General features: G+C 41.8%; 1 protein-coding gene across 7 annotated transcripts in view; it reads left to right on the forward strand.

The window, feature by feature from the left end:
- Window positions 1-25985, forward strand: part of lrmp (lymphoid-restricted membrane protein) — a 32866-nt gene that overhangs the window by 5198 nt on the left and 1683 nt on the right. For 2 of the 7 annotated variants that reach the window (XM_069520359.1, XM_069520358.1), the window contains exons 3-37: window positions 16-120; window positions 739-919; window positions 1514-1572; window positions 1657-1732; window positions 1912-2070; window positions 2156-2273; window positions 2886-2936; window positions 3043-3120; window positions 3334-3390; window positions 3483-3542; window positions 3811-3875; window positions 4110-4203; window positions 4875-5021; window positions 5691-5792; window positions 6493-6644; window positions 8710-8821; window positions 9439-9721; window positions 11672-11724; window positions 13912-14008; window positions 14208-14382; window positions 15873-15951; window positions 18205-18251; window positions 18444-18532; window positions 18670-18842; window positions 19538-19622; window positions 19818-19872; window positions 19987-20014; window positions 20333-20473; window positions 20928-21062; window positions 21170-21317; window positions 21684-21727; window positions 21828-21896; window positions 22371-22429; window positions 23188-23286; window positions 24794-24925. In XM_069520359.1, coding sequence (XP_069376460.1) covers window positions 16-120; window positions 739-919; window positions 1514-1572; window positions 1657-1732; window positions 1912-2070; window positions 2156-2273; window positions 2886-2936; window positions 3043-3120; window positions 3334-3390; window positions 3483-3542; window positions 3811-3875; window positions 4110-4203; window positions 4875-5021; window positions 5691-5792; window positions 6493-6644; window positions 8710-8821; window positions 9439-9721; window positions 11672-11724; window positions 13912-14008; window positions 14208-14382; window positions 15873-15951; window positions 18205-18251; window positions 18444-18532; window positions 18670-18842; window positions 19538-19622; window positions 19818-19872; window positions 19987-20014; window positions 20333-20473; window positions 20928-21062; window positions 21170-21317; window positions 21684-21727; window positions 21828-21896; window positions 22371-22429; window positions 23188-23286; window positions 24794-24925 — 3607 coding nt within the window. Of the gene's footprint in view, window positions 1-15; window positions 121-738; window positions 920-1513; window positions 1573-1656; window positions 1733-1911; window positions 2071-2155; window positions 2274-2885; window positions 2937-3042; window positions 3121-3333; window positions 3391-3482; window positions 3543-3810; window positions 3876-4109; window positions 4204-4874; window positions 5022-5690; window positions 5793-6492; window positions 6645-8709; window positions 8822-9438; window positions 9722-11671; window positions 11725-13911; window positions 14009-14207; window positions 14383-15872; window positions 15952-18204; window positions 18252-18443; window positions 18533-18669; window positions 18843-19537; window positions 19623-19817; window positions 19873-19986; window positions 20015-20332; window positions 20474-20927; window positions 21063-21169; window positions 21318-21683; window positions 21728-21827; window positions 21897-22370; window positions 22430-23187; window positions 23287-24793; window positions 24926-25624; window positions 25652-25985 lie in introns of all 7 variants that reach the window. The other 5 variants (XM_069520361.1, XM_069520362.1, XM_069520360.1 and 2 more) reach the window with 5 other exon arrangements.

A 25985-nucleotide genomic window follows, 5' to 3' on the forward strand; every position in this document is an offset into this window, starting at 1 on the left:
GCGGGGATATCTCAGTGGCCTCTGAAAACTACAGGAGGGAGAATATGGCAGAAATCAGCCTCATCTGCGAGGAGAATCTGCTCGATACCATCTTCCATGCTTGTGACACACAGCGTCGAGGTACACACACAGACACACACACACACACACACACACACACACACACACATATTAAAGCTCAGGACCCATGGTCCTCCATCAGCCAGAGGATGAATTATATGTTCCCTGACCATTTGTCTGTGCCAAGGGCTCAGATAATTCCCTCTGCTTCCAGCAGACTCACAGGAGAAGTATAGTATCAATATTGTCTGTGTCGTCTCCTCCTGCCTGATGCCTTTGGCACAAGACTCTTCAAGTTTTCTCTTCTGCTGAGCAGGAAGTTTCATGTCTGTGTAATGCTTCTCTGGAGTGAACCAGATTGTGCAGCAGAGCTATTGAGGATTTTTTTAAGAAGACGACGATAATCAATTTCTTTTCACCTCTGGATTTGTTTACACCCCTTCTGTTTTTACTATTTAGATGGTAGGTGCAGGTTTTTCTCTTTGAGTCTTTTGATATAAAAATAATTTCTCTTCTTCTCTGAAACAGTTTGAAGACTAAAAAGTGATAACTGCTGGATGGAAGTGTTTAAAAAAAATTAATCGTCACAAAATATAATAAATAATATTCCTGAATGTCACATTGGACGTTTTTAAAGGGAATAAAACATTTTTTTTTAAATTTTTATCTGTCTTCAAGGTAAAGTGTTCGTGTCTCACATTGTGGACTATCTGCGGCACACCACCAGTCGAAGCTCAGAAGACAGCGGCCTGGAGGAGCTCTGCAACATGCTGGATCCGGAACAGAAAGATGTCTCCATTGACCTGGACACCTACCATGCAGTCATGAAGGAGTGGATTGATGACTGCAGAAACAACGGGTAAACAGCACACATGCAAGAATACATTAAGGGCTCCATCAAGACCCTGTTTGTAGAAATGAGAATTGTCTGGGTTTTCGGGGTTTAGTTTTAAGTAATGACTGCAAATTGTGGTTCGTTTTCAAAGAAAAAAAATCTAATATTAAGAAAGGTGCTGAATCTAGGTTTAGCAGCTGCACGTTAGAGAAAATAATCTAAATATCTTGAATCAATAGTGTGTATTGTTGGATAAGAAGTTTGCTGTCTGCTGGCACTTAAGTTTGTCTCTTTTTCTTTTTAAGTACCTGTTTAATATGGAGGTATTGAACATAGAAACGTTAACATTTCAAAATAAAAGCATGAGAAGTCTTACAGTCTTAGAGGTGGCAGCTTCTGGCTGTCTTTTTTGAGTTAGCTCATTTTGTAATCCACGTGTGCATTATTTATACACAATACACTGATTTGTATTTCCCAACCTTTTAAACAGGGTGTAAAAGAGAGGACAGCTTGCACTGTCTTCATCCGTCCTGTGCTTTCTTTTTAGAGAAGAGCTGCTCATTTTCTGCCAATTGCCAGTAGGATTTCTGTAAACTTGATATAACTGTGTTAACTCAGGGAAGAACCGACAAACAACATCACTCAAGACTCCGTCAAAGTCATTGACAGCCTGTCTGGTGAGTGTGCACGCGGAACACTCACATTTCCCTTTATACACGCGCCTGTACTTATGTTCATGTTTTTGTGTCTGTGTGTCGTAGCCAAGAGGTCGGTGCTGCTCAATATGACCTCGGGTAGCTTGGAGGCCTTCGGAGGGGAGGCATCCAGAGCAGAATTGTAAGTGATGTGTTAAACAGGTCATATCATATATATATATATATATATATATATACATATATACACACACACACACACACACACACACACACACATACACACACACAGAGCTAGGTGGCTCTTTCACTTTATAAGCGTGTGTGTGTGTGTGTGTGTGTGTGTATTTTATCTCCTCTCAGTGAAACTTCAGATCTGGTGTATTGCGTTGCTGACCTCCAGATGTGCAACCAAAAGCTTGAGGAGGAGGTGAGGAGGCTGAAGCAGGTGGTGGAGGGCATGGAAGACAGCAACCAGAGGCTAACAGAGGAGAATGAGGATCTACGCAACCAGGCCAGGGTGTAAGATGCACTCGAACACTCACATGTTTACTGAAGCGCCCGATGTGTTTGTTGACTCCCTTCCATGTTTGTCGTCCTCCCACAGTAACCAGCAGCTCACCCAGAAGGAAAAACTGCTGAAGGAGGAGGTGGAGGAGATGAAGGCGACTCTGAGCTGTACAGAGGAAGGCAGAGCTCGCGCCTCCGCACACAGCAAACACGTGGTCAGTCAAACTCGGGCAGCTATTAGAGCTTCTCGGTTTAGCTTCATTTCAGACTCATGGGTACTGAATAAATATGTAGACATTTCTTCAAGTGTTTGTAAAAAGAAACTAGGAGCTGCTCTGCCACAAAGAATGAGGAGAAACTTAGCTTCTGATCCTCCTTGGTTTCAACCATCATGACAGCACTGTTTTTAAGAGTTCAATTTAATGTCATGCTGCACACTTTAACTTGAACTTACTCTATTAACCTGCGTGTTGTCACTGAATATGGAACCACGTCTTATATTTTTTCTTTTGTATTGTATTGTGAATTTTTGGAACATATAGAGGTAAATTGTTAAGATAACATTCAACTTGTTTGGCACCTTCAGAAAAATGGTGCAAACGTTCTTTAAGGATGTAGCATCTCGGCCTCAGTCAAGTCGATTTAGATTTTAAATGAAATTGTATTCAAGAATGTATTCTTTTACAAATTTCACAATGTCCTCAGGTAGTGCGGTAGGTATTTTATATGTACAAAGTCTGAGGACAAAGGACCAAGCTTATGTTTCCACAGTTGCTATTGATTGATTGATTGATTGATTGATTGATTGATTGATTCTATTCTTTTAGGAGAGAGAAAACCAGAGTCTGATTGTCAAGATTGCTTCTCTTCAGGAGGAGGTACTTCACTGTCTTTTGATGACTTTTGACGATATCAATGACTTGACTTCAGCCATCCATTGATGGCTTACAGAAAGGATGTGATTGGCTGTCCTCTTCCCCTCAGAACTTCAAGTTCACCATGGAGACAGACGAGCTCCAGAGGAGGATAGTGGAGCTGTGTAACATTAACTCTGACCTTCAGGTACTCTTTTTTACTATCCCTGCAAAATAATGAATGCATCTCTACTCTGCCTCTTCCTGTCCCTCTCGCACTGTGTCCTTCTCCCATTCATTTTCCTTCCTCACAAACTGACCTTCGCATAGTAAATCCATCTTGTGCACATTTGAAATTCTACATCCGCTGTTACTATGCTTCCTTTAAGTTCTCATGTGCCCATCCCCTCCCTGTTGTCAGGTGCAAATCCACTCCTTTGATGCTGTTGTTGGTGAGAAGGAAGCTGTGATACATGAGGTGAGTGCTTCATTTGTGTTCTTTAGATATGATTTGTTAAATATTTTCTCTTTTCCTCCAACTGGTCTTGTTTCCTTTGCCTCCTTTCACAGAGAATCAAACAGATAGATGAGCTGAGGGCAGCAGTGGAGGAATACTCCTCCATCACAGAGGTCAGTGAGTTGCACTTTACTTTACATTATTATTTCAACTTCTATGCAGCAATAACCTCTACTGGTTCCTCAGAGATGCTCTTTAATTCTTTTCTTTCATTCTTCATCTGAAATCAGGCTGTGTTTTAGCATTTTGGCAGTGAGCTGTGGGAATGAAATCACCTGCTGTTTGTCCACATGCAGGATCTGTAGTGCACAGTTTTGTTGTTGTCTCTACTAAAGAACTTGACTGTCATGGTTGCTTCCTCTGTTTGTTTGTTGATTCCAGCTGCTGAGGGCGGACAAGAGCAAGCTGGAGAACCAGGTGCAGATGATGCATCCAGAGCTCGCTGGGTAAGTGAACCAAGAATGACGGGTGGGAGCGGAAGGGCTTTCAAGATATTCACACTGACGATGGGACGAGGAACTACTAATGTCTACTTCACACTACTCAGTTTTTTTCAACCCTGATATTTATCTTCTCAACAAATTTTAGAACTCTGTGACAGAAGCCCCTCATTGGACCCAAATCAAATTTCTGCACTTTTGTAATGTCTGCACCCCCCCCCCTCCTCCCGTCTCTCACAGGGCCGGCCTGTCCCTGTCCGTGGCCTACAGGTTAAACCAGAGCAGCTCAGGATCCCTACAGACAGAACTGGCTCTGGCTCAGTCACCACTGGAGGTCAGCACTCCCCTGCTCTGGCTGTCTCCCTTCATTTGATCAACTTTCCTTTCATGCTCTTTATTCATTATCTCTCCCCTGCTCCTATTATCCTCATACGTGTCATTCTGCACACAGTTTTCATACTCTGGTCCTTTTGTTTCACGTTACTGACAGAGAATTCATTCAAGTTGACTGTGGCAACTTTGTTAGAAATATTTTTTATTAGTTTTTGCAGATTTACCATGAAACTTGCAAACATCCACACACTCATTTAAAAATATTCGTATGTGACTGGTATGATGGATAAATTATGTTTATGTATCACAACATTTTCATTTTTAAGTTTAATTTCTCCCTTGATGGCATAATTAGTTTTTCAGCTGCTGCAGTTATACACCATATTCTCACTGAACAGCCATTCCACAGTTGTGGCAGTGTTAGGTAATCTCAGTTTACAGAATCCTTGACCCCTGTGGCTGTTCCGAGGAGTTTTCGTCCTACAAGCAAGTGATTCATCTGGGAAGTTTTCTTCAACAAACTGTTGAGCCTACCACGCATTCTACACACAATACAATACACTGTCTGTGCATTAGATGCTACATACATGTCCAGCCTCTTTCCAATTAGTACACCGAGGAGAAGTTTGTTTTAAGTGCTCATTTATATAAATGCATTACCATCTCCCTCAGGCTCCACATGGCGCTGACCATTTGTCCACGACTATGAACGTCACCTCTCCGCTGGATGAGACGCTGGACAGAGAGGTGTTTCTGATGCTGCAGGGTCCAAGTCCTGAACAAATGGCGCTGGAGTTCAAGACCCTACTTAACAAACTGGTAAGCAAGTCCAATTTATCAGCCGTGACTGAACCTTAGACCCTAGATTAGTGAAGAGTGGACATGAGCTGTAATAAGTCTCTTGCATACAGTGCTTGAGATTTGAATACCTGCATGGAATCAGTTTCTGCATTTGTTAAAATCACGTTGTCACAAAGACTAACATCTGATAGTTTACTTAGTTTAATCTTTTATTCTAATTATTCTTATTCTCAACTGCAGTGTGTTTACTTTTTAGAAATGCTTGATCTTTGTCTCACACCAGAAACTTAACATGAAAAGTAATCTGTTCGCTTCTCTGGCTGCATCTGGATTATCTTTCCATTCCTGATGAAAGACAGTTACCATAATGTTGAGATGCATTAAAAAAATTCATCATCTTGAATTTCAGTCAACGTTCAATGAGTTGACCAGGTTAAGATAATTTAAACACACCTAGCATAGTGTCACATTAGAATGTGGTCGCCTGACTCAAGCCCATCTAGGTCCGGTTTGAACAAATTTGTTTAATTGATATTTTGTGGGCCGGGTTATCTATTATTTTTTACACTTCACAAGCCTGTAATCTGGGGAAACATCAGGCTTGGGGAGGGTTGTCTTGCCCTCAGCTATGACCTGCACTTTTCCATGTATTTCACTTTCACAATGTGCTTCTTCTTTGTCTTTCAGAAAAGGGATTTCAGGGAAGAATCGGACTCGGTCTTATCTACAGTTAGAGGATTGTTGGACGACCACACGCAGCCAGAAGGCAACGCGGACACTGGTCTGCAGGTCTGATGTGCACACGCACACACACACACACACACACACACACACACACACACACACACACACACACACACACACACACACACATTTAAGTTTCAAGTTGAATGCAGATTTATAATGTACTTTAAATCATGTTGTATTGATACAGGCTTATTTATGGCTGAAAAAGACACTCTCAGTACCTTTTTATCTTTGTATGAATCACAAAATGATATAATGTGATCTCCATCTTCCTCTCCCTCAACCTGTTGCACTCTTTCTCCATCTATCTCTGCTCCTTCTATCCTTCCCACCCACCACCTCTCCTCTCTAGAGATCTCTAACTTATATAACTCTCCAACAGGCCCCATCCGAGCAGTGCCGTTTAGTCATTGTGTTGCAGCATGAACACAACCCACTCCCCTCCTCCCTCGCTGTGTATCTCTCCGTTTCTCGCTCACTCTTTGCCCCCCCCCCTTCTCCTCCTGCATTGTTGCCACTCTGCATTCATTAGCCATGTACTTCCATACAGCAGTAAACATACCAAATGAGTCAGAAATCATTAGCAGAGGGGAGCTGTACCGGCTTTCGCTTGGTTTTTCAGCGAAGAACGATTTGTCAAATCAGTGTCAGAACTTTTTGGAGGCTGTTTGAACGGTGAGTCACTCCGCTGCGTTCGTCTATCGAAGCAAGTGGCTGACCCCTTGGCCTTGTCTTCCCACAGACGGTGCAGGCCGAGCTGGATGCGAGCAGGGCGAGCTGGGCCCTCAGCCTGGACCAGCTGGCCCAGTACACAGACTCCCTGGAGAAGGAGCTGATCAAAATGGCCAGTAACATGAGGAGGTCCCGCACTGAGATCCTCCACCTCTCAGTCAGGTGAGAAGAGTTTTCTCTGCGTCTGCACTGGCTGTGTATATCTGTAGCTGTGTATGTGGGCAGTCTAAAGTGAGGGATGTTGTCACGAGAGCAGAGGAAGATGGAGGAGAACAGAAATGCTCTGACTCCTGTGCCGGGGAATTAAAAGCCACTGACTTTAAGGTAAGAAAGAATTTCTTGAGACAGAGTTGCTCTGGAAGCAGCAATCTCATTGGCTGAATTAAACCCCAGTGGGCAGTGCTAAGGCTTTTCTGGCTAAGTAAGGCAATGCTGAAACAAGTGTGCCAGAGGTAGACTTAAATCCAGCAATGTAATTACCCAGTGAAAAAATGCAGTCTTGGTTTAATGAGCCATGTGTGTAAGCTAACAGCCAAGCTGACCTTCCAAGTCCATACTAGCTGCCGTCATAAGCTTGTTAGTGCCTGCAGAGCTTTTTAGGATTTTAAATGCTACATGGTGCTGAAATAATTTAAAAAACTCACTGGGCAGAGTTCATGGGGATTGACTGTATAAATTATTATATTATTAAAATATAATAATTTATATGCATTATTTTATGTAGTTTATATTTATGCAACTTTAACAATCTCCATTAGTAACACCACATAGATTCAAGAGTATGGTCTTTCAGTTTGAGAGCAGACGTCTGTCAAAATTCCCTGACCAATAGAATGCCAGGTGTAGTCTTGACAAATGAAATTATCCCGCCTTGTTGTGTGTGTGTTGGGTTTACTACGTACGTACGTGTGGTTACTTTAACCGGATTCATACTCCCGCCCTCCACAGCTTTATTATTACGCCAGCTTCCTGTAGGTGTACTTGAAGAAAAAACACTGCCACCTTCGTGGAGCAGGAGTGCAGCAGATCCCTGGTCAACATGTGGCTAAATCAAGAACTTTAAAAAGTGACACCTCCACATGTCTCCTTTCTCCCTGTTACATATGGTGCAGTAACAAAAGTAATCAAAACGAGGGCGGGACAATTTGATTAGTTTTGTTGCACAAAAAAGTGCAGATAAAAAATCAAAGAGCAGACGTTTGACATGCACACAGAAGAGAGAGGAGTAGAGCTGAAGCGCAGGAGATCTGCCCAAGTGACAAAATATCTGAATGCGAGCGCACAGTTAGAGCACCAGCAGAGGAAATGTAAACACAAGCAGTGGCTATTTAAGTGCAAGCGTAGGGTTTTGAGTAAGAGCATTTGATTGTGAAATCAAAAAGTCCTGCTCTCAAACTGAAAGACCACGTCTTGAATCAAATCAGGAAAGAAACTATACACACACAACTTAATGTCAGACCTCAGCAAGTGACTCTGAGCGAGGTGTGTGTGTAACCCTGCTCTCTGCTGCTCCGTCTCAGTTGGCTGCTCAGTTGTACTGAGTGGGGGAAAGATCTGTCAGTCATCCTGACCTCAATGACCTTAAAGGGACCATTTCACGAGGCCATTTCTGGACTCGTCTGTGTGTGGATGGGTTCTCACTGTGTTGTGTGTGTGTGTGTCTGTTTGTACATGTGTGCATGGAGACGGACATCCCCTTCAGATAAATAACAGAGCTGATGTGGTGCGGTATCAGACCAGAGAGGGAGACCTGGTCAGGCTTTCCAGCAGGGATTTACCGCTGCTCAGTTGCCAGGGTGAACTCCTATTGTTTGGGGGGGGAAAAAAGTGAAGAGGGCTCATTGTAAGTGTGTGTACCTCAGGCTCTGGAGAATCTGGGATAATACAGACTGTTCAGAGTAAGACTTGACTATAGGTCAGGGGAAGGATTAAGACGTTGTCAGGACACATTTGTGGAGACAGAAATTGGTTGTGCAGGTAGTGAGTGGATCTGAGAAACTGAAGTGAAGGAATCGATACAGGGCCAGTCGGAGAACTGGCGCTGGTCACCCTGGGCAACAGAATGGGACACTGCATGGGCCTGCGGATTGGGTACAGTATGTCCACTGTGCTATCTTGCAGGATCTCTGTGCATGTGATTTTTCTAAATCTGTGGACAGCTACGACTGCTAAACTAATAATTCTTCAGCAGTTTTTATTTACCATTATTTTGTGTCATTGTCCACAGGGTGCAGGAGCAGGAGAACCAGAAGAGGCAGCTGTGTGAGGAGCTGGATCAGCTGAAGACGCCCCAGGACAGCAGAGAGGCGTCATGCCAGACACCTGCACCAGAGGAAGAGGTCAGAGAGAAAGGAAGGAACCATTTTCAGATCTTATCTTTTAGTGTCAATCTGTAGTCTCTAGTTTACATAAATGACGTGCACCTCCTGGGAGGTCAACTTGTGTCAGTTATAGCATTCAAACATTCTTTGGATTTTACTTTAAATTCATCATATTAGGATTTTCATGTTTTTTTTATACATATATGTATGTTTTGTATGTTTATTATTCAGTTACCACAGTAGAATCATTTTGGAGGGTTTGCTTGAAAAACAGAGTTCACACACGCACACACACAGAATCAGATGCGAACTCACGCCTACCATTTGCACAAATGCACTGAGTTGCACTTGAACGTTTCCATTACAATGGTATTGTTTTTACTGCAAAGCATAATGAGCTTTGTGCGTAGGTGGATAAATCTGCATACAGTAATCCTGTCCTTTACAAATGTCACAGTTCTGATTGTAAAGTGATTTATTCATTATATTTCTGGTAAAGGAAAAGGGTACTGCAGTAAAATGATCTTGGTTGTCTTGGTCAACCGTGGATTTTACCACAGCAAGACTTAGTGCAGTCAAAGTTTTTTTTCCATCTCACTTGTGCATTGGTTTTCCATCTGTCTCTCTCTTTTAAGCCTGGAGATGGAGACCTGGACTGGGATGAGGAGTTTGCCCTTCAAGACTTTTTAAAGAACGAGCTGGCGGAGAAGAACTGCCGGATGCAGGATGGCCAAGCAGATGGCAGGCCTGAGGATACAGGGGCTAAAGTGATGGACAGAGGTGAAGAGGAGGAAGGGGAGGAGAGGTGGATGGTGGTGGACACAGTGGTGGAGGGAGAGATCAGGGACACATCAACTCCTCTGTCCGTCCTCTCTGGGGAGACCCGGCCTGGGCAGAGCGCGGCGGAAGAGAGCCAAGGTGAGTGCGGACACCAAAATGGATGTTACAACCACCAGACAACCGACAACTCCGGTTAAATAACTTGGTGGCACAAATGACAAAAAAGGTGTTTCTGTGCTTCCCACTGAATTGATTCAGTCTGTTGTACAGTAGTAGCGTGGCTGCACCTGCACACGCATGAAGTTCATTCTGACATGCAACAGAGGTGTGGAGAAGTGTAGAGAGGGAAGGAGAAGTTCTTCTGTGTACGAGATAGACACAGGCATGCACACAGCTGCAGCAGACACTGTGAGGTCTGTCTGTCTGTTTGGATGGTAAAAACTTGAGCACTGGAGCGAGAGGTAAAGCAGAGCAAGTATGTAGCACAGACAGACGGGACAGCTCAGGAATCAATGAAGGGAGTTATTGTGAAAGGAGGCAGTGTTTTGTTCGTTATGAAACAGTCTGCATAATTAATGTCGCTTCAATCAGTGTGCTGGAATTCAACAGTGTATCTGAGCTAATTATGATTTTGCTTTAACAGATTAATTATGGCAGGGGAAGCTGGAAACTCTGCCTTTTAATAAGGAAACGTTTCAATATCCATCATACACCAGAATTAGCTCGTAGCTGACTGTAACATCCTTAAGAGGAAGCCAGGGCTAAATATAGTTTAATAATTTTCTGGCCCTGTCGTGACCGCGGTTGCTCACCAGGCTCCAAGCTGTGGATCAAACAGCAGGATTAACAATAAAAATAAGCCTTGACCCGACGTCATGCAACAAGGATGTGAACAACACCACGTCCTGCGTCTTCTCACCAACAGAATATCACATAATTAATGCATTTTAATATAAAAACTGAAGAAAAAAGAAAGTATGATTACAGAAACTACATTTTTATACATTAACACGTTTTTTCATCTCGAACTAGATTGTTTTTGTTTGATATAATCAATCAAATATGGCTTTTGCAGTAGATGTAAAAGGCAAAATATAATTTTATCCTCATTCTTTATTGTTGCTTCAATTAAATCCCCAGCTACTGTTAAACCAGACAACGTGTACAAGAGAAAAAACACATACATGGTACTCAATACTATTCCATGAAACTTGGTAGAAGGATGTGATATAGAAGGCATTCCATTTTGAAGCAGATCAGGAGGGAGATCCACGGTTTATTTTTCACTCTAACATGGCCAGATATGATGTTTTCAACATTTTCTTTGATTTCTCAGAGAATACTTCATGAATATTGATGATCAAATCAGGCGTGTGTCAGGACTGGTATTTATGAGTGTGTGCAATTTGGTGCAGATCCAATTAAAGATCCAGTTCTAGTGAATTCATAAGGGGACTGTTGGGTTATACGAGTGAGTGAGAAAGAGAATGGATTACCCTCCCCGTAATCCACAGCAGTCACAGGGCACTCAGCCACCCTTGAAGAACCAGTACAGTACACACACACACTCGCTCTCTGTAAGGACACACACACTCTGAGGCCCTTGGAAGGAGACCCCTGCCTTCTATGGTTGCTGTGGCCCTGGGCATCTAGAGGTTGTGTGTGAGAGCAAGTGAGTGTGCACGGGTCTACACACAATACGTGAAATCCTCTCTTCCTCGAGGTCCTTCTATGGCCAGGTGTAAGAGCGGTCTGAGTCCATGAAGTGAGCTCAGTAATCCCCCATTCCTCTGCCTGCATGAGTGGCTGGCAGGCAGAGAGACAGACCGACGAGAGGATGTGGTCATTAATGCCACCTTAGCCGTGCATGATATTTCAGCCCCTCTGCCCCTCCCTCACAACAACGCCTTGCATAATACACAGTCTGACCTTTTATGGTATAAAGGTGGGGTTGTCTTTTGGGCGTATATTAACCCTTGTAGAGGAAGTGGAAAAGAATTTGCTCTTTTAATCAGATTTTTTTTTTCAGGCCTTATGTCTCATCCATTCATTTCATTCCTGATAATTCTCTTGTTCTTTGTCACGCAGACACTGCAGCTGGCACCGAATCAGAGCCAGAGGTGAACTCTCAGTCTTTGCAGGTAGGTTCATGTGTAAAGTGATCCCCTGCGTTATGTGTAAGCCAGGGGCAGATCTAGGAGTTTTTAAAATCAGGGGTGCCATAAAGGAAGGCCAATTATATTTACATAATTCCTGATTAAAGAAGGTGCACATTTAAGTCCTTGTTTACTGTAAGCTCTTTGAGCAAAGACACACATCAGGGAATATATTTTTAAATTTCTCCTTGTACAAGCACAGTGTGTTCTTCAAAGAAGCTTAGAAAATAAGAATTCTTAACAAATTGTCATATTTTTTGTTAGTGACTAGTTTTTTAAAGACCGCTGACAGAACTGACAGGGGCACCGATCTGATTTCAATACCGATTTCCTGGTATAACATGTTGAGGATGAGGTGACCTTTTGTGTATTCATCTTTCAATCTGTATTTTTCCTTAATATTTGACTTGAGTTGATATAAAAGTTATCAGAGTAAAAAAATAGTAAAATATAAGTAAAACAATAGATATGGTACAAACAGACATTGGGATATCGCATGCACATATTGACATGTGGATTATTGCACATATTTAGATGAAATTTCAATAACAATAACAGGTAAATATAACCGAAATGACGTGTGTATTGTATATATTATATTGCAGAAGTACGTTTTAGTTGACCAGAGAAGCCAGGATTTCAACAAAAATGTGACAAAATTACATTTGTTGCCACCACAAAGGATCAGACATGAGACTCCCACTGAACCACAGCTCTGTGGAGGTTACAGATGAAGGAAGTGACAATTTGCCGTTTTGAATTCTCTCTGAAAACTGGCTAATGCGGCTTATAAAAGGAAATTACCACCTCTGAACCTGAACAACCACTGCTGATGCTCTGTTGTGTTAGACGCTGAGTCATGAGCTCCTCACAGGCGCACAGTGCATGTGGAGAGGACTGGTTTGATGCTCAGCTTACCTTCCTTGATTTCATAAAGTTTAAAAAATGTTTGGCAAGCAGATCTTTATTGTTTCAAGGATATAATCAAACTCGTACTGTAAAGTTCTTATAAGGAAGCAGGAAGTCAAGGGGGCATTAATACGACTCGTTTCACGTTAGTTCTGATTTAGACTTTCATTGGAAGTGTGTGAAATATATTTTTTAACCGATCCACGCATACATGCACACACACACACCACAAAGTTTAAAATGAACATGAAACTTTCATGACATTGTTAACCACATCATCACACTTTGTTTCCCTTGTGTGTTGATGCTGTGACACTTTTGCCAACTCTTCCTGTTAGTGCAGTCAAGGACATTGCATATTACATTTCAGAATGTGGGAATCACATGACCAACAGGGAGGGCTTTAAAAACAGTTTCAGCCACTCTACCATCTCATGTCGTCTGCAAATTTATTCTCATACCTCACTCAAATTAATGGGGAGCAATGGCTGACTGGAAGGTAGGAGAACTTTAATACCATCTCCAATTATGTACAGTATCTGATTATTTTTCTTTTCTTCAAAAATAACTTAAATGCAAACCATAATATTTTACAGACATGATGCTCTCATCGCCTCTCTGTCACCCTCCTCCCTCAGCTAGTGCTCTCTATCGTTTTCTCTTTTTGTCATTTGCCTACCAAATAGCTCTTCACAGATAATTATTCACAGGCTGCTCACAGGCAGCTGAGTGCATTCTAGTGCAGAATCATTCTGCTTCCTTATTTACTATTTTTATAGCGATAGAAGATCCCACAAGTAATATTTAAAATTACTTGCTGGTAGAATATTGTGCTCCTGCATTTCAAAAAATTATGTGATTATGTGAATTGTGCAGCAAATAATGATACAGTATATATGCACTGAACTGCACGTTACATAACTGTAATCTTGTCAATTTCTGATCCTGGATGTTTTACATCCCGCTCACATGCAGTCCTCTAGGTTTTATCTCATGCCTGCTATGTTTTTAAAGATAAATTGAAAAAAAAAATCTGTTTTTAAATTCTATGAAGATGACAGTAATTGCAGGGGGTCACCACTGGGCCCATGCCCCTGTCAGCTGTTAAATTGTGGCTTCTTTTGCAATCCTTCTCAAAGGTTTGTTTATTCTGATTCTTGTGGGCCTACTGTTTGGTACATGGCTGATAATATGTGTTGCTTATTTCAACTTTTCACCCCTTTCCTTGTTTGAACATTTATCATTTTGTTTCTGTGTTTTCAGGAAGAGGCAGCAGTGCTATTAAGCGCCCACTCACAAGCTGTCAGCATCAGACACCCAGAGGCGGATGCTCTCCCCGCTCCATCCCACTCGGAGAACAGTAAGACCTCCGCCTCCCTCTATCTCTCTAACGCGCTCTCTTCTTAGATAGATCACTCACTTTCTATCTTTACATTCTTCTCCCACCACTGTCAGATAATCTACAGCTGACCTTTCGCATTTAAAATGTAGAGAGTGAGTCATGTGCTGTGTTAGAGGAGAGAAGACTTCACTCAGGAACATTTTCCCTGTCTCACCAGATGCAGACGTCTCTGAAGCTGCAGAGTCTCCCTCCGACGGTCAGGCCCAAAATGTAAGCAGCTCACCTGAACAGGATCAAACTGCCACCCCTGGTCAGACCCCTCCCACAGCAGCAGAGATGGTTTCCCCTGACAGCACATCCCCTGGACCAGAGACCGTTACCACTAATGAGAGGTAATTATCAGAACAGATATTGTATTTGATGGCCTTGGCATATAATCAGTACTTTGCAAACTTGCATTTTGACAAAACCAAGACCACAAGACTTTTAGACATGTGACAGTAGAAAGAGCACAGGTGAAAGTTTAGGTGTCGTAGTAGGACATGGTAGTGACAGTGACTCACCGTGCACAACTCCAGGAGCTAAATGGAATTTAGCCATCATTAGTTTTATTATTTATATCTGTGCTCCTCCTACTACAGTTGAGGACCCTTTGTAGGAACTCTGTGCATTTCCACCACAGGGACCAGGGTCTAAATTAAGTTCAGAGGAAATCTTTCTACTGCCAAAAAGTAGTACTTTATGAAAGTATAGGAACCTGAACTTGCGAGATTGGTTGAGTCTTCCAGCATTTTATTTTAGTTGTAAGTCAATCTCCGTAATAGTTCTTAAAACCTGTTTACGTCCTAGCATTTGGGGTGTTTTGGCCGTCTGTTTTCCAAATAACTGCAGCACGATTCGAATCTCTACGGTTACTGTTTGTAGTGCTGCTCGATTAATATAGGATCCATCGTTGTTGTGAAGTTGTCTGAGTTTTTGCCACCTGGTGGGCTGGATTTGAAAGATTGTTTTAGCCATTGGTTGTTCATATGTCAGCATGGGGCCTAATCTGGTCTTTGGATGGCTTTGGAAATGTAGTGGAGTGGTGGTCTGCAGGAACCTATTTAATTCATTAAAAAATGATTTGTTGGACTAAAGGTTTCAGGTATATTTGGTCAAAACACTGCTTTTGAAATTTATGAGATTACAATTTCCAATTTGAAAAAAGCCTGTTGCTGTTTCCCCCAAAAGGTGTCATTTTGGCACTGCCACTAGGAGATGATAAAGTTTGGAATGTAAACTTTTTAGACAGAGGAAGAGAGAGATTTGTTCACATGACACATAATTATGACGTTACATATGACTCCCAGTACACAAACTCTCGTTTGTGCATTCATGTTAAGTCTCTGCTGTCAAGGAAAACCACAGGAACTTTGTCAACAGGCGCACCTGTTGTTTTTGGATGAGCAACTTAGTCTCGGCTAAGAGACACGAAACAGAAGTTTCCATAGTCAGGAAATTGACTTTAACACACAACCTCACCCAGCATCCTGGGTTAACTTTCAGAGCAGTGTACAGGATCTCTGCTAGACTTTTAGTTGTTATCCCTCACCCACATCTAGTTGAGGCATTTCACTGAGTTTTGTTATTTCCCTGCGGCTCAGTCCACATTTGATAGTCAAATGGGGGTTTTCTCACTGTGGGAGGAGTGTGCCAGATCATTAGCGTATCTGCCTCTTTGCATAGGCACAGTCCACAGACTAAGAGACTAAAGCTGTTCCTCATCTCTCACTCTCTGTGTCCTATTGTGATAGCTTTGAGTTATCACATAGCAAGTATAAATGAAGGATGAGAAAAAAGATAGTGCTTGACAGTTGACCTTTGACCTTTTACTTGGGGTCAGCACCGAGCCGCCCTGTGAGGACCAGGAGAAAGAAGGCAAGGCGGACTCGAGCACCGGAGGCGACATGAGCCGCGTTCAGGTTAGTACCAAAGAAGTACAGCTTCCTCAATTCTCTGCAGCACCAGCTCCTCACTCCTTCCTCTTTTTTCATCCCTCTCTAGTTCTGTTTCTCCTTGCCACTTCATGTACATTTTAAATGGTGACTGGTCTGTATTAATATAGAACATTTCTAGTCCAGACAGTGCATCTGTGTGCAGCACTTTCAGCACAGCCCTCAGTGGTATTTTAGGTTTCCTTATCTCTTTAGGGGGTTCCTCAGATCAAACCACTGACTTTCCTTTACCTCCTGAGCCACAGCCGCCTGTTTTCACTGGTTTTTGGGGGGTTCTGAGAGAAAGGGAAAAAAAAAAAAAAGAGTGCAAAGATGATAGAATTGAGTACTGTAAATTTAAAAGCAAAAATGCCACAACATGAGATAAAATTCAGAACAATATCAAACAGACATCTTCACCAGCAAAGATTTGACTATCAAAGTGACTATCAAAATTATTTTCAGTTAGTTTTCTGTCTTATTAACTGAGCATATGTGAATATTAACAAAAAGAAAGCAGGAGAATTTATCAAAAAGATGACGAGCATGTTCCAGAGCCCATTAGCGAAAGCCTGGACTCACTGGATCCGGCTTTTCTGTCCGTGTGGACCAATTAGTGTTTACAATGAGTTGCTTTGATGCATTCTCTGTACAATAAACTTGTGGTGATGATGCCCAGCCTCAGATGGGCTCACTGTGTTTTCATGTCAGAACTGAGAGAGGTTTTTGTTGGCTCACTTGTGCTGTGATGCTGTTGCACCACAGTCGGCTTTGTGTCCCACTGAGACATCGATCGGCTTGATTTTATTTAGTCTCCTTCCTGCTGGTGTCATGCAGCTCTCCCAACCAACCCCTACTGAGGGATTGTCTGAATGGAGCCAAGTCAGACAGAATCTGATCCTGTAGGTGTCAGTGATCTGAACTTTAACACTCTCAAAACCTTTTTAAAAATGGGTTTCAACCTAATCAGAGTTTTTGACGATTCAGAAGCAGCTCCCTGTTTTATTTAATGTATATTCTTTAATTATTCAACCCCAACATCTATAGACTGTGTGGGGAACAGAAGACCTGAAGGGTGGAGGTGTGGCTTAAGTATTTATTTTGGTTCAGTATAATCAAGTGCTGACAGAAATGGTCATGTAAATTTTGGAGTCTATAAGGAGTCTATAAGGTTTTCCGTTTAGCTGAATGTAATGTGTTGCCTTCCAATTCTAAACTGCTGCTGGGCTGTTATGCAGTGAAGATACCTTGGCTCATTGAATTGGGCCGCAGGACAAATACAGCAGAGTATCATCAGCAATGAAAGGGAATTTTTATTATAAATTTGCCCAAACAGAGTGGGAATAAAATGGGTCCTAGAAGTCCTAGAAAGGCATCTCGCACCTAGGTGTTGCTTAAGGAAGTACAGACATCAACAGACTCCACAAATCTTCTGTCAGAAAAGTATGAGCATAGCACTGAAGGCTGGTCCCAGAGATATATGTTCTTAACCACTGACATCTAACATGTCACAGATTATGATTGTGGAGACCCAAAATGATTGTATAGTTTTGTAGAGTAAGAGGACTGGATGATTCCCCTGGAGCAATGTTAAGTCATTTGAATAAATGAAGTTGTTAATGCTGCTTTTCAAAGTAAACTGAGCAGCAGCCAGTTTTATTTAGCCTCATTGTGGCTCTGGAAGTAAAATGACATTGAAGTCTGACATTTTGTATTCAGTGAAATGGTAAGGTCGCTCTCTCCTGTTATTGCGCAGTGACGAAACAGATATTATGTACAGTCCTTACACAATATCCCGTTGCGTTTTTCAGAGCACTCACCTCCCAATGTGTGCATGTGTCTGTGTGTTTACATGACTGTGTATGCAGGCAGTCCACCTCCACTACTCAGCATTGTGCCAGTGTTAACGTGTACTCTGAGCACCCTTCTCACCAACACACACACACGCAGACACACAGACATTAACTCACAGAGCTGCAGGGCTCTCCATGAAGCTTCATATTATATAAGCAATCAGTCCAGTCTTTTTCTCAGCACTCTGTGCAGCTTAGATAGCATTTCACTACCATGGGACAGGTACGCTACATGCATATGACCGTATGTGTACACGTTCCTTCTTTTTTTTTTTTTAATCATTGACCATTTCTTGTAATTTGCAACAGAAAACATGTGCTGCAAGGCCACCTGTCTTTTTCTCACCCCCTCCCTCCTTCTCATCCCTTTTACTTTTGTCCATGTCAGAGCCTGAGCCAGGACCAGCTGGCAGACAGATCAGCAGCGGAGGACAGGTGAGTGATTGAATATCAATTGTTTGAACGAGAGACCTTTTGAACTCTCAGGGTTTTTCCGTCGTTTTACTTCTAACAGAGTTAGTGACTTGTGAAGATTTAAGGGGTTTCTGCCCATAAAAGCAAGCAACTGTTTTTTATAGAAGATGTCAATATTTGGATTTGTTTTTTAATAAATGTGATGTTTTCCAGCACAAGCCTTCTACCTGTGTTGGTGGAGGAGGAGGAGAGTGTGCAGGAGAGCACAGCCGAGGCTTCAACTGTAGCGGTCAGCATGGAAGGTAGGAAGAAAACACCAGATCTGTGCGTGTTAAGGAGATGAAGAGAGAATCTTGATTTTTCCAAGCTGCTTGTTTGTTTATGCATTCTTCCATCTCTGTGTAACTCTGACCACCCACACACCCACTCTTCCCTCCAGGGACGGACCAGCTCGACAGCACTAACTTATCCAACAGCAGCTCTCCTCAGTCAGGAGCGGCCCTTACACATGCCAGCCAATCGGGGAACGGCACGGGCAGCGTGACCTCTGACCTCGGCCAATCTGAGGATAATGCAGCCATAAAGAACTGTGGCAAAAAAAAGAGGGAACTGGTAAGACCTGCTCTACAGCCACTTCATTCTCCACAGATCTTATTATGTTATCCCACTTATTGCTTTTGTTTTAATATATAGCTGTAAACAGGGTTTGTAATAAATGTAATCATACATCTCGTCATCTGATAATTTATCTTTTTATGGTGTTTTTCTCTTTTAATTTTGTATTTAGATAAAAATTTCACATTCCAGTAAGTTTTACCCACAAAAAGTGTAAAACTTGCTTCAAACCCAAAATGTATTGTTTATTCATTGTTATTCTTAGTTTAAGCAAAGTTTGGTTCAAACTTAAATAAAATGAAATGTGTGTTCATGGTGTCATTAAGACTTAAGTTCTCTGTCAATAATGATTTTGGAGCCTTCACCATGACACTGTGACCTGAAGAGAAATGCTGTCTTTCCAGCTATGTGAGAGTTTGTGTGTGTGTGTTTGTGTGTGTGCGTGTACGTGCACATGTGTATATGTGAGCTGGAGGAAGGGACATCTTCATTTTAGCTCCACTAAAGATTGTTGAATGAGGAGACAGGGAGCAAGTTTAGGGAGCTTTCTGGCTTTAAATAGATAATTCGATTTATAATAATAATAGATTATTATTTAGATGAATGTTAAAATGGAAGGATTAGAGTTGAGAGGAGAGCAGGAGGTGGAGAAGGAGCAGGGAGAAGTAGTAATGTTTGTCCGGACCCTGCAGGAGGTGTCACGCAGCATGGAGGCCATTGAGGAGCACAAGGTTCAGGACGACCACAGTGAGACCGACGTGACCAATGGGAAGGAAAGTATGTGTGATACATTCATGTTATACTACATTACTGCACATTTCAATATTATTTACTTTCTTTCCTTCGACGCAAACTTGAGAAATTGTCATTTATAAATTACTTAATTATACTTGAACTGAAAACCTAAATGATGATTGCACCATCGGATATTTATTGTGCCTTTATTCATCTCCTTGTCATTTCCCTCTTTAGCTGAAACCTCCATGACCTCTGATACCGGTGACGCCTTTAAAGACCGCAGGAACAGGTGAAGCACCAAATGATCATATTCACACTTCTTCGTATATAAATCCATCATTATCAATGTGTGCATGTAGCAGGTTATGTCACAGAGTCCTAACTGTTTCGTCTCTATCTGCAGCCTGTCACCCAATGACAAAGAGGTTGAGGTATGTCTTCTATTAGATCTTATTTTCAATACACATTACACACATTTAATAACAGAGAGGTTAGCACAATTTTGATCATTTTGAAAGTGTAACTATTCAAAGTTAATTGACATCTGAGGGTTTGTATGAGGTGTTGTGTAAAATGTACAATTTATCTGTTTACTGCAACTTTTCTGCCAGAGTAGTTATATTGGTTCTGAGTTGGGTTTCCTAATCAAACAAAGACGTAATGCCACATTCACCGTTTGTTTAGCAATTAGCTCCAATCCAAAATGTTTGAAAGTCGAGCATGCTCATCCAAAATTGTTGTGTTTCAAGGCGGAGTTCCAGCGTCTGGCGTTGGGCTTCAAGTGCGACATGTTCACGCTGGAGAAGAGACTCCGGCTGGAGGAGCGGTCACGTGACCTGGCTGAGGAGAACGTCCGCAGAGAGGTGTCCAGCTGCCAGGGGTTACTGCAGGTCAGTGTGACTGTCCTGCCCTCAGAGGATGGAGTTACCCATAACTTTATAGCTTTTTTTTTTTAAGTGTGGACTACACACTTAATATATGTGATGCTTATGTGCAACTTTATAATTTGACCTGCAACCATTTCTATTTATTTGTTTAAAATACTTGAAACATGCAGAACAAGAACACAACGTGTTTTGGATTTATTTATTGTGGTAATTGTAAATTCATGTGGTGAAACCCACATTCGAACATCTAACATCATCATCCTTAGACTGCTAAAGATTGGCGGCTATCATTGAAGAGTTGTCCAGCATAAATAATAGTAATAATAAATAATTCATAAGTTTGAGTTGTGGACTATCAGTGGAAAATGTAAAAATAATAAAACTTCAAAATAAATAAATAATAAAACTCATTTTCTCTCTTGGTCTTTCTCTTTTCATACCTCACTGTTCCTCCCAGGCTCTGACTCCTCTGTGTGAGGATGACAACCAATCCATGGAGATCATCCAGAGACTCCAGAAGAACCTAGACATCCTCATCCAGTCCATGACCAGGGTGTCCAGTCGCTCGGAGATGCTCGGAGCTATTCACCAGGTGGGCTGGTAGAGAACTACCACGAGTCTGTAATGTAACTGCCATGTCTTGTGAGTAAGATTACTTAAATTCTGTTAATTCACTGGCGTCTCGTGTGTGGATGTCAGGAGAGTCGTATTGGAAAGGCTGTGGAAGTGATGATCCAGCACGTGGAGAACCTGAGGAGGATGTACACGAAGGAGCACGCCGAGCTGCTGGAACTCAGAGAGGCGCTCATGCAGAACGAGAGGTCGTTTGGATCACAAACTGAAAGAGGTACATACATTATACCACGATTTTAAACTTGCGTTACAATCAACTTCTAGTAGTTTGAGTTGATATTCAATAGCTAAAACATGATGATTCTTGTAGTCTTCAAATCTCAACATTGATTATTAACTGGATTACTAAAGGTGGAGCCTCCATATTTTCATTTGCCTGATTAGCATTGGAATAAAACATGTCCCCAGACTAAACCTGTTTCACTTAACTCTACTGTATAGATGTACATGTACAGAGTGTTTGTGTAGATGTGTGATGTACACGCTACACACACACACACACACACACACACACACACACACACACACACACACACACACACACGTTCATACTAAGTAACCACTGTGTTGCTCCCTCCAGACGATTTCCGTGGCAAGAAGCCGGTGACGTCACAGTACTACAAGGTGAGCTCTGCATGATCTCGTTTTACTTTCATTACTTATTATTTATGTTGAGTCCATGTGTAAATTGTGTGTGTTTTTCTTCCCATGGATCCCCTCGCAGCCATCAACTCGCCGGGTCAGCATAGCAGCGATACCTCGCACTGGTGGAGGCAACATGCACTTTGACTTGGTGAGGATGAAACTCTACTGTAATATCGTATATTTATTGTCTTTTTATCATCTTCACTTGATTTTTGTCATTGTGAGGTTGAACATTTTTCACACAATGATTAAGTTTATCTAAAATCACCACAGAGCTTGTTGTATTCAACTTGCCTGAGTGCCAGTTACTTTTTAAACTAATGGAAACTGCAAAAATTATCCCAAAGCGTATTTTACTATTTAAACATACCAATCCTCTGTTTATGCAGCACAGCGTAATGTCATGTATGGACACATGAAACCGTCAGATTGTAGTGAAACCACACATTTAAAGTCTCAAAGCAGAAACCCTAAATATGTGTAGCAGTTGGTTAGTTGCTGTAGTGGAGAATTATGCATCCAGAGTTGAGTATGATGAAATATCCATATTGGTCAGAAATGTTGCTCATCGTCTTTTATGGTTTTACAATCATGACTCAAACTATCTGATTTCTGAACACAGTCCAAAACACAAGACGGTTCAGAGGCTGAAACAGAGAGACTGACCAGGAGATCCCCGTGGTAGGTGTTTGTTCATGGCTTCATGTACGAGTGTTACATTTGCTGGAACATTGTTATATTTCAAGTCTGTGTGAATGGAGAACCACAAGGGGCTCACATATATTAATAAAGCATTTAATCAATTAATAAACTGTTTATTAAAAGATCAGTGATCTGTTAAAAATGTATAAGCACATGTTTTTAATGAGGCATCATCAATCAATAAATAGTTGAAATAAAAAACAAAACAGTTAATAAGTACATAATTAAAAATACATCATTCATAAACAAATGTAAATTAAACTGCGGTTTAAAAAATATAAATAACTGGATTTACACATGTCAAAATACACGTTGAATTAAGGATAGAGATTTTTTTAACAGCGATTTAAAATGGAAATGTGCTTTCCAATTTTCATTGTTTGTGTAGTCATTTAACTTTTCATTTTAGACTCACTTTTCACTTTAATCTTTCTGGTTTAGGGTTGATTGATGTCTCATTTATGATTAATAGCTTGTATTTATCTAGTGTTTATTTATTAACATATACATTTGCAAACTATTTATTATGCATTTGTGCTGTACAATTTTATCACCATTTCTGTGACACTTGTGATCCTCCATACGTGAAGGAGATTGAGGTTACAGGAAGAGGACTGTTAAAAAGTGTGGGCAGCTGTTGGCTGTGGTGGTTTTATTCAAGCCGCAGACGTTTTCTGCACTGTCACGTGAGGGTGGTTGTTGTTGTTGTGCACCTATGTGATAATGGTGGTTTCCAGGACTGTGGGAGGAAAGAGCTCGGCGCGCCCCCCACTAAAGCGCTTTGTTAGCTCTGCGGCCTGGGTTGACACCGAAGAGTCTTCTCTCATGATGAAGGGGTAAGAAATGCTCAGGAGGAAAAGGAGGAGGACGCCACGCTGGCTGCGTCGCACAGTCACAGCAGACACAGATGCATAAAGACGGCAGCGTTATGGGGTCACGTCATGATGTACTAATGATGGTGGAGAATACTGGGTCCATGGCAGTCGATGTTATAGGGAATCATTTTTTCATCAAAGTTAAAATACAAACTTTTCAAACCAACTTCCACCTTTTCTAAAGAAAGATGGCCTCTCTCTAAAGAAAAAAATCAACTTGAAGACCCAAACTACAAAATTAGGTCACTGTGTGAATATTAGCTGTAAATAATGTCGGAACAAACTCAAAACTGCAGTGTTGTCCTTTGAATCATAGAAAAAGCGGTGATGACATCAAACCACAGGGCAGCCGTCTTCATTGCATCTGGTTCATCTTTGCATGGCGAAGTGCTCATCAAAAGCTTACATCCGGTTTTTACATTTCCATATGTAATGGCACTATATGCTTTCAAATGTTTGGACTGTGAAAGTAGATTTTGTCCTGTTTGATGAGCTAAGCTACATGTGAAGCTTACATTATATGAATCAACCACTTCTCAAGTTCCCCAAATATCTGACAGGTCATGAACTTGCTTGTGGGTTCATGATATAATATTGGAGCATGTAATTAGCACTGCGGGGCATGTGTTGTGTATGTTGCATGAATTAATTTCAAAGATTATTTTATCAGGAGCTTTAAAAAACGTTGTGTACAGCAGGTGCATTTAAAGCAACACTATGCGACTAACATTAGTTTGATGGTACACTGACTAGGATTTGTCCAAGATGGACGACATCACAGCTCACCAATAGTTAAGCCAGAGCATCTTGATCGCCTCCTGGTGGCTTGCTGCAGTAAAGGTCATAAACCCTGTCTCCTCTACGTCGGTGGATGGGACATGGACTAAACTAAAAAGTACACATCAAATGAATCTTTCTCAAAGATGGATTCTGTCACGTTTGATAGTTCCTATCACACTTGTATATGTCCAAGTGTAAGGTTTATGATAAGTTTGGTTTTAATTAGTTATTTGTTGCTTTATAAATGGGGTGAAACACTATGATTGACAGCTGAAACTCACGATTTGTCAAGCGCTTGTTGCGAAGGAATCTTCATATAAGACAAATTCTAAACAGAGTTTGGTGGATTTGTCACAGCAGCAGCTTTTCTGATTCAGGAGGCTGGGTATCATGGGTAATATCCATGATTCAGTTGTGTCTCAGACCAGTGAATGGGACAGTCAGAGCCCCACTCAACACATTTATAGGCTTTTTTGTTAGTCACCTCATGAGGCTGCAGAGGGCGCTGTTGCTCAGTAAAAGTGACATCGTGTTGCTTTAAATCGGCTGAAATGTCAGTGTCTGCATCTTGTCTTGTTTGTGTTGGCTGCACACTTATGGAATGTGCACATACACACATTTGGTTATCCATGCTTGTACAACTGTAACAGTGTGTTTGTGTGAACGCCTGACCCACGCGTGCCCACAGGATGGCCTGCGACAACACCGACTGGCAGTCGGAGGACGAGCAGCAGCAGGAGGAGCCTGTGGCAGAGAGGAGGAGGTCCAGCCTCAGTGAGCTGGGCAACATAATCACCTCCTTCATTCTGCCCCTCAAGACGTTAGTCCAACCAAAATAGCCACCACTAGCTTACTGCAGCACCACTTCCTGCCAGCAAAGATAAGAGGCCTGGTGCCCAGTGGAAGAGGTCATCATTTAGCTTTGAGGTTCCAGTAGCTGCACACTGACATTGTCATTTTTGGCATTATATATGTTTTATTTGAACCCTGTCCTTGGTGTTGGACTCAAATCAGTTATTGTAGCTATCACTGCTCCTGCCAACCACTCAATCAAACCTTACACTGATGTGTTTGTATCATACCCTGTAGTTCTAAGTGTGCTGAGCATGTGGAACCTCCTAAGTGATGACAGTATTTCATTACACGGGTCTGTGCTGGACTGGCTTCTCCTTTGCTCCAGGGCCTTGGCGGCTTTTAATCATGTTTACAGAGCCTTTTCACTGTGAGGTTCAGAAATCAATCCTTTCCTTCAGCTGCTAACTGACTCTGGATCAGCAAAAATTATATTGGAAGCTTTGTGATTTCATGCATGGGTCTCATTTTCTGCCTTGCACGGTGCAAAGCATCGGTTTTTACTAGGCTTTGTCTTCTGTCATTTACTAACATGTTCGTGCACTTAAATTTGAAATGCTGCACTATTGTTTTTATGTATTTGGGGGCAACTGAGCATTTTGTGCAAGCGGATCCTGTTTCAATCTGAGCTCTCCTTTCCTTCTCTTTCTCCCTCAACGTTGCTCAGGAGTCAGGATGAGCTGTTTGTCATGCTGTAAGTGTGTGGGACAGAGAACTTGAGTGCTTGTGAATTGTGTCTTTAAAAAGAGAAAACAATAAATGCATGCAAAAGGCCTGTTACCAGGTAGGAGTGTCAGTCAAAGGCCACTCGCAGCCTCGCACTGACTCTCATCATGACTGTGAAGTGTTTTGAAGCAACACTCCTACTGTTGACATATTCCTGGCCAAAAATCATCTGCTGCTTTCTTCCTAACCAGTCATTGCTCACCTCCACCTCCCTGCCATTACCTGCGCTCCTGTCAGCTTTTTTCTTTATGCTGATGAAGATGATAGGAATGGTTTTGCATATTTAACAATTTGAAATGGGT

This window comes from Paralichthys olivaceus, chromosome 23 (genome assembly GCF_024713975.1).
Source record: "Paralichthys olivaceus isolate ysfri-2021 chromosome 23, ASM2471397v2, whole genome shotgun sequence".
Taxonomy (NCBI): Eukaryota; Metazoa; Chordata; class Actinopteri; order Pleuronectiformes; family Paralichthyidae; genus Paralichthys; species Paralichthys olivaceus.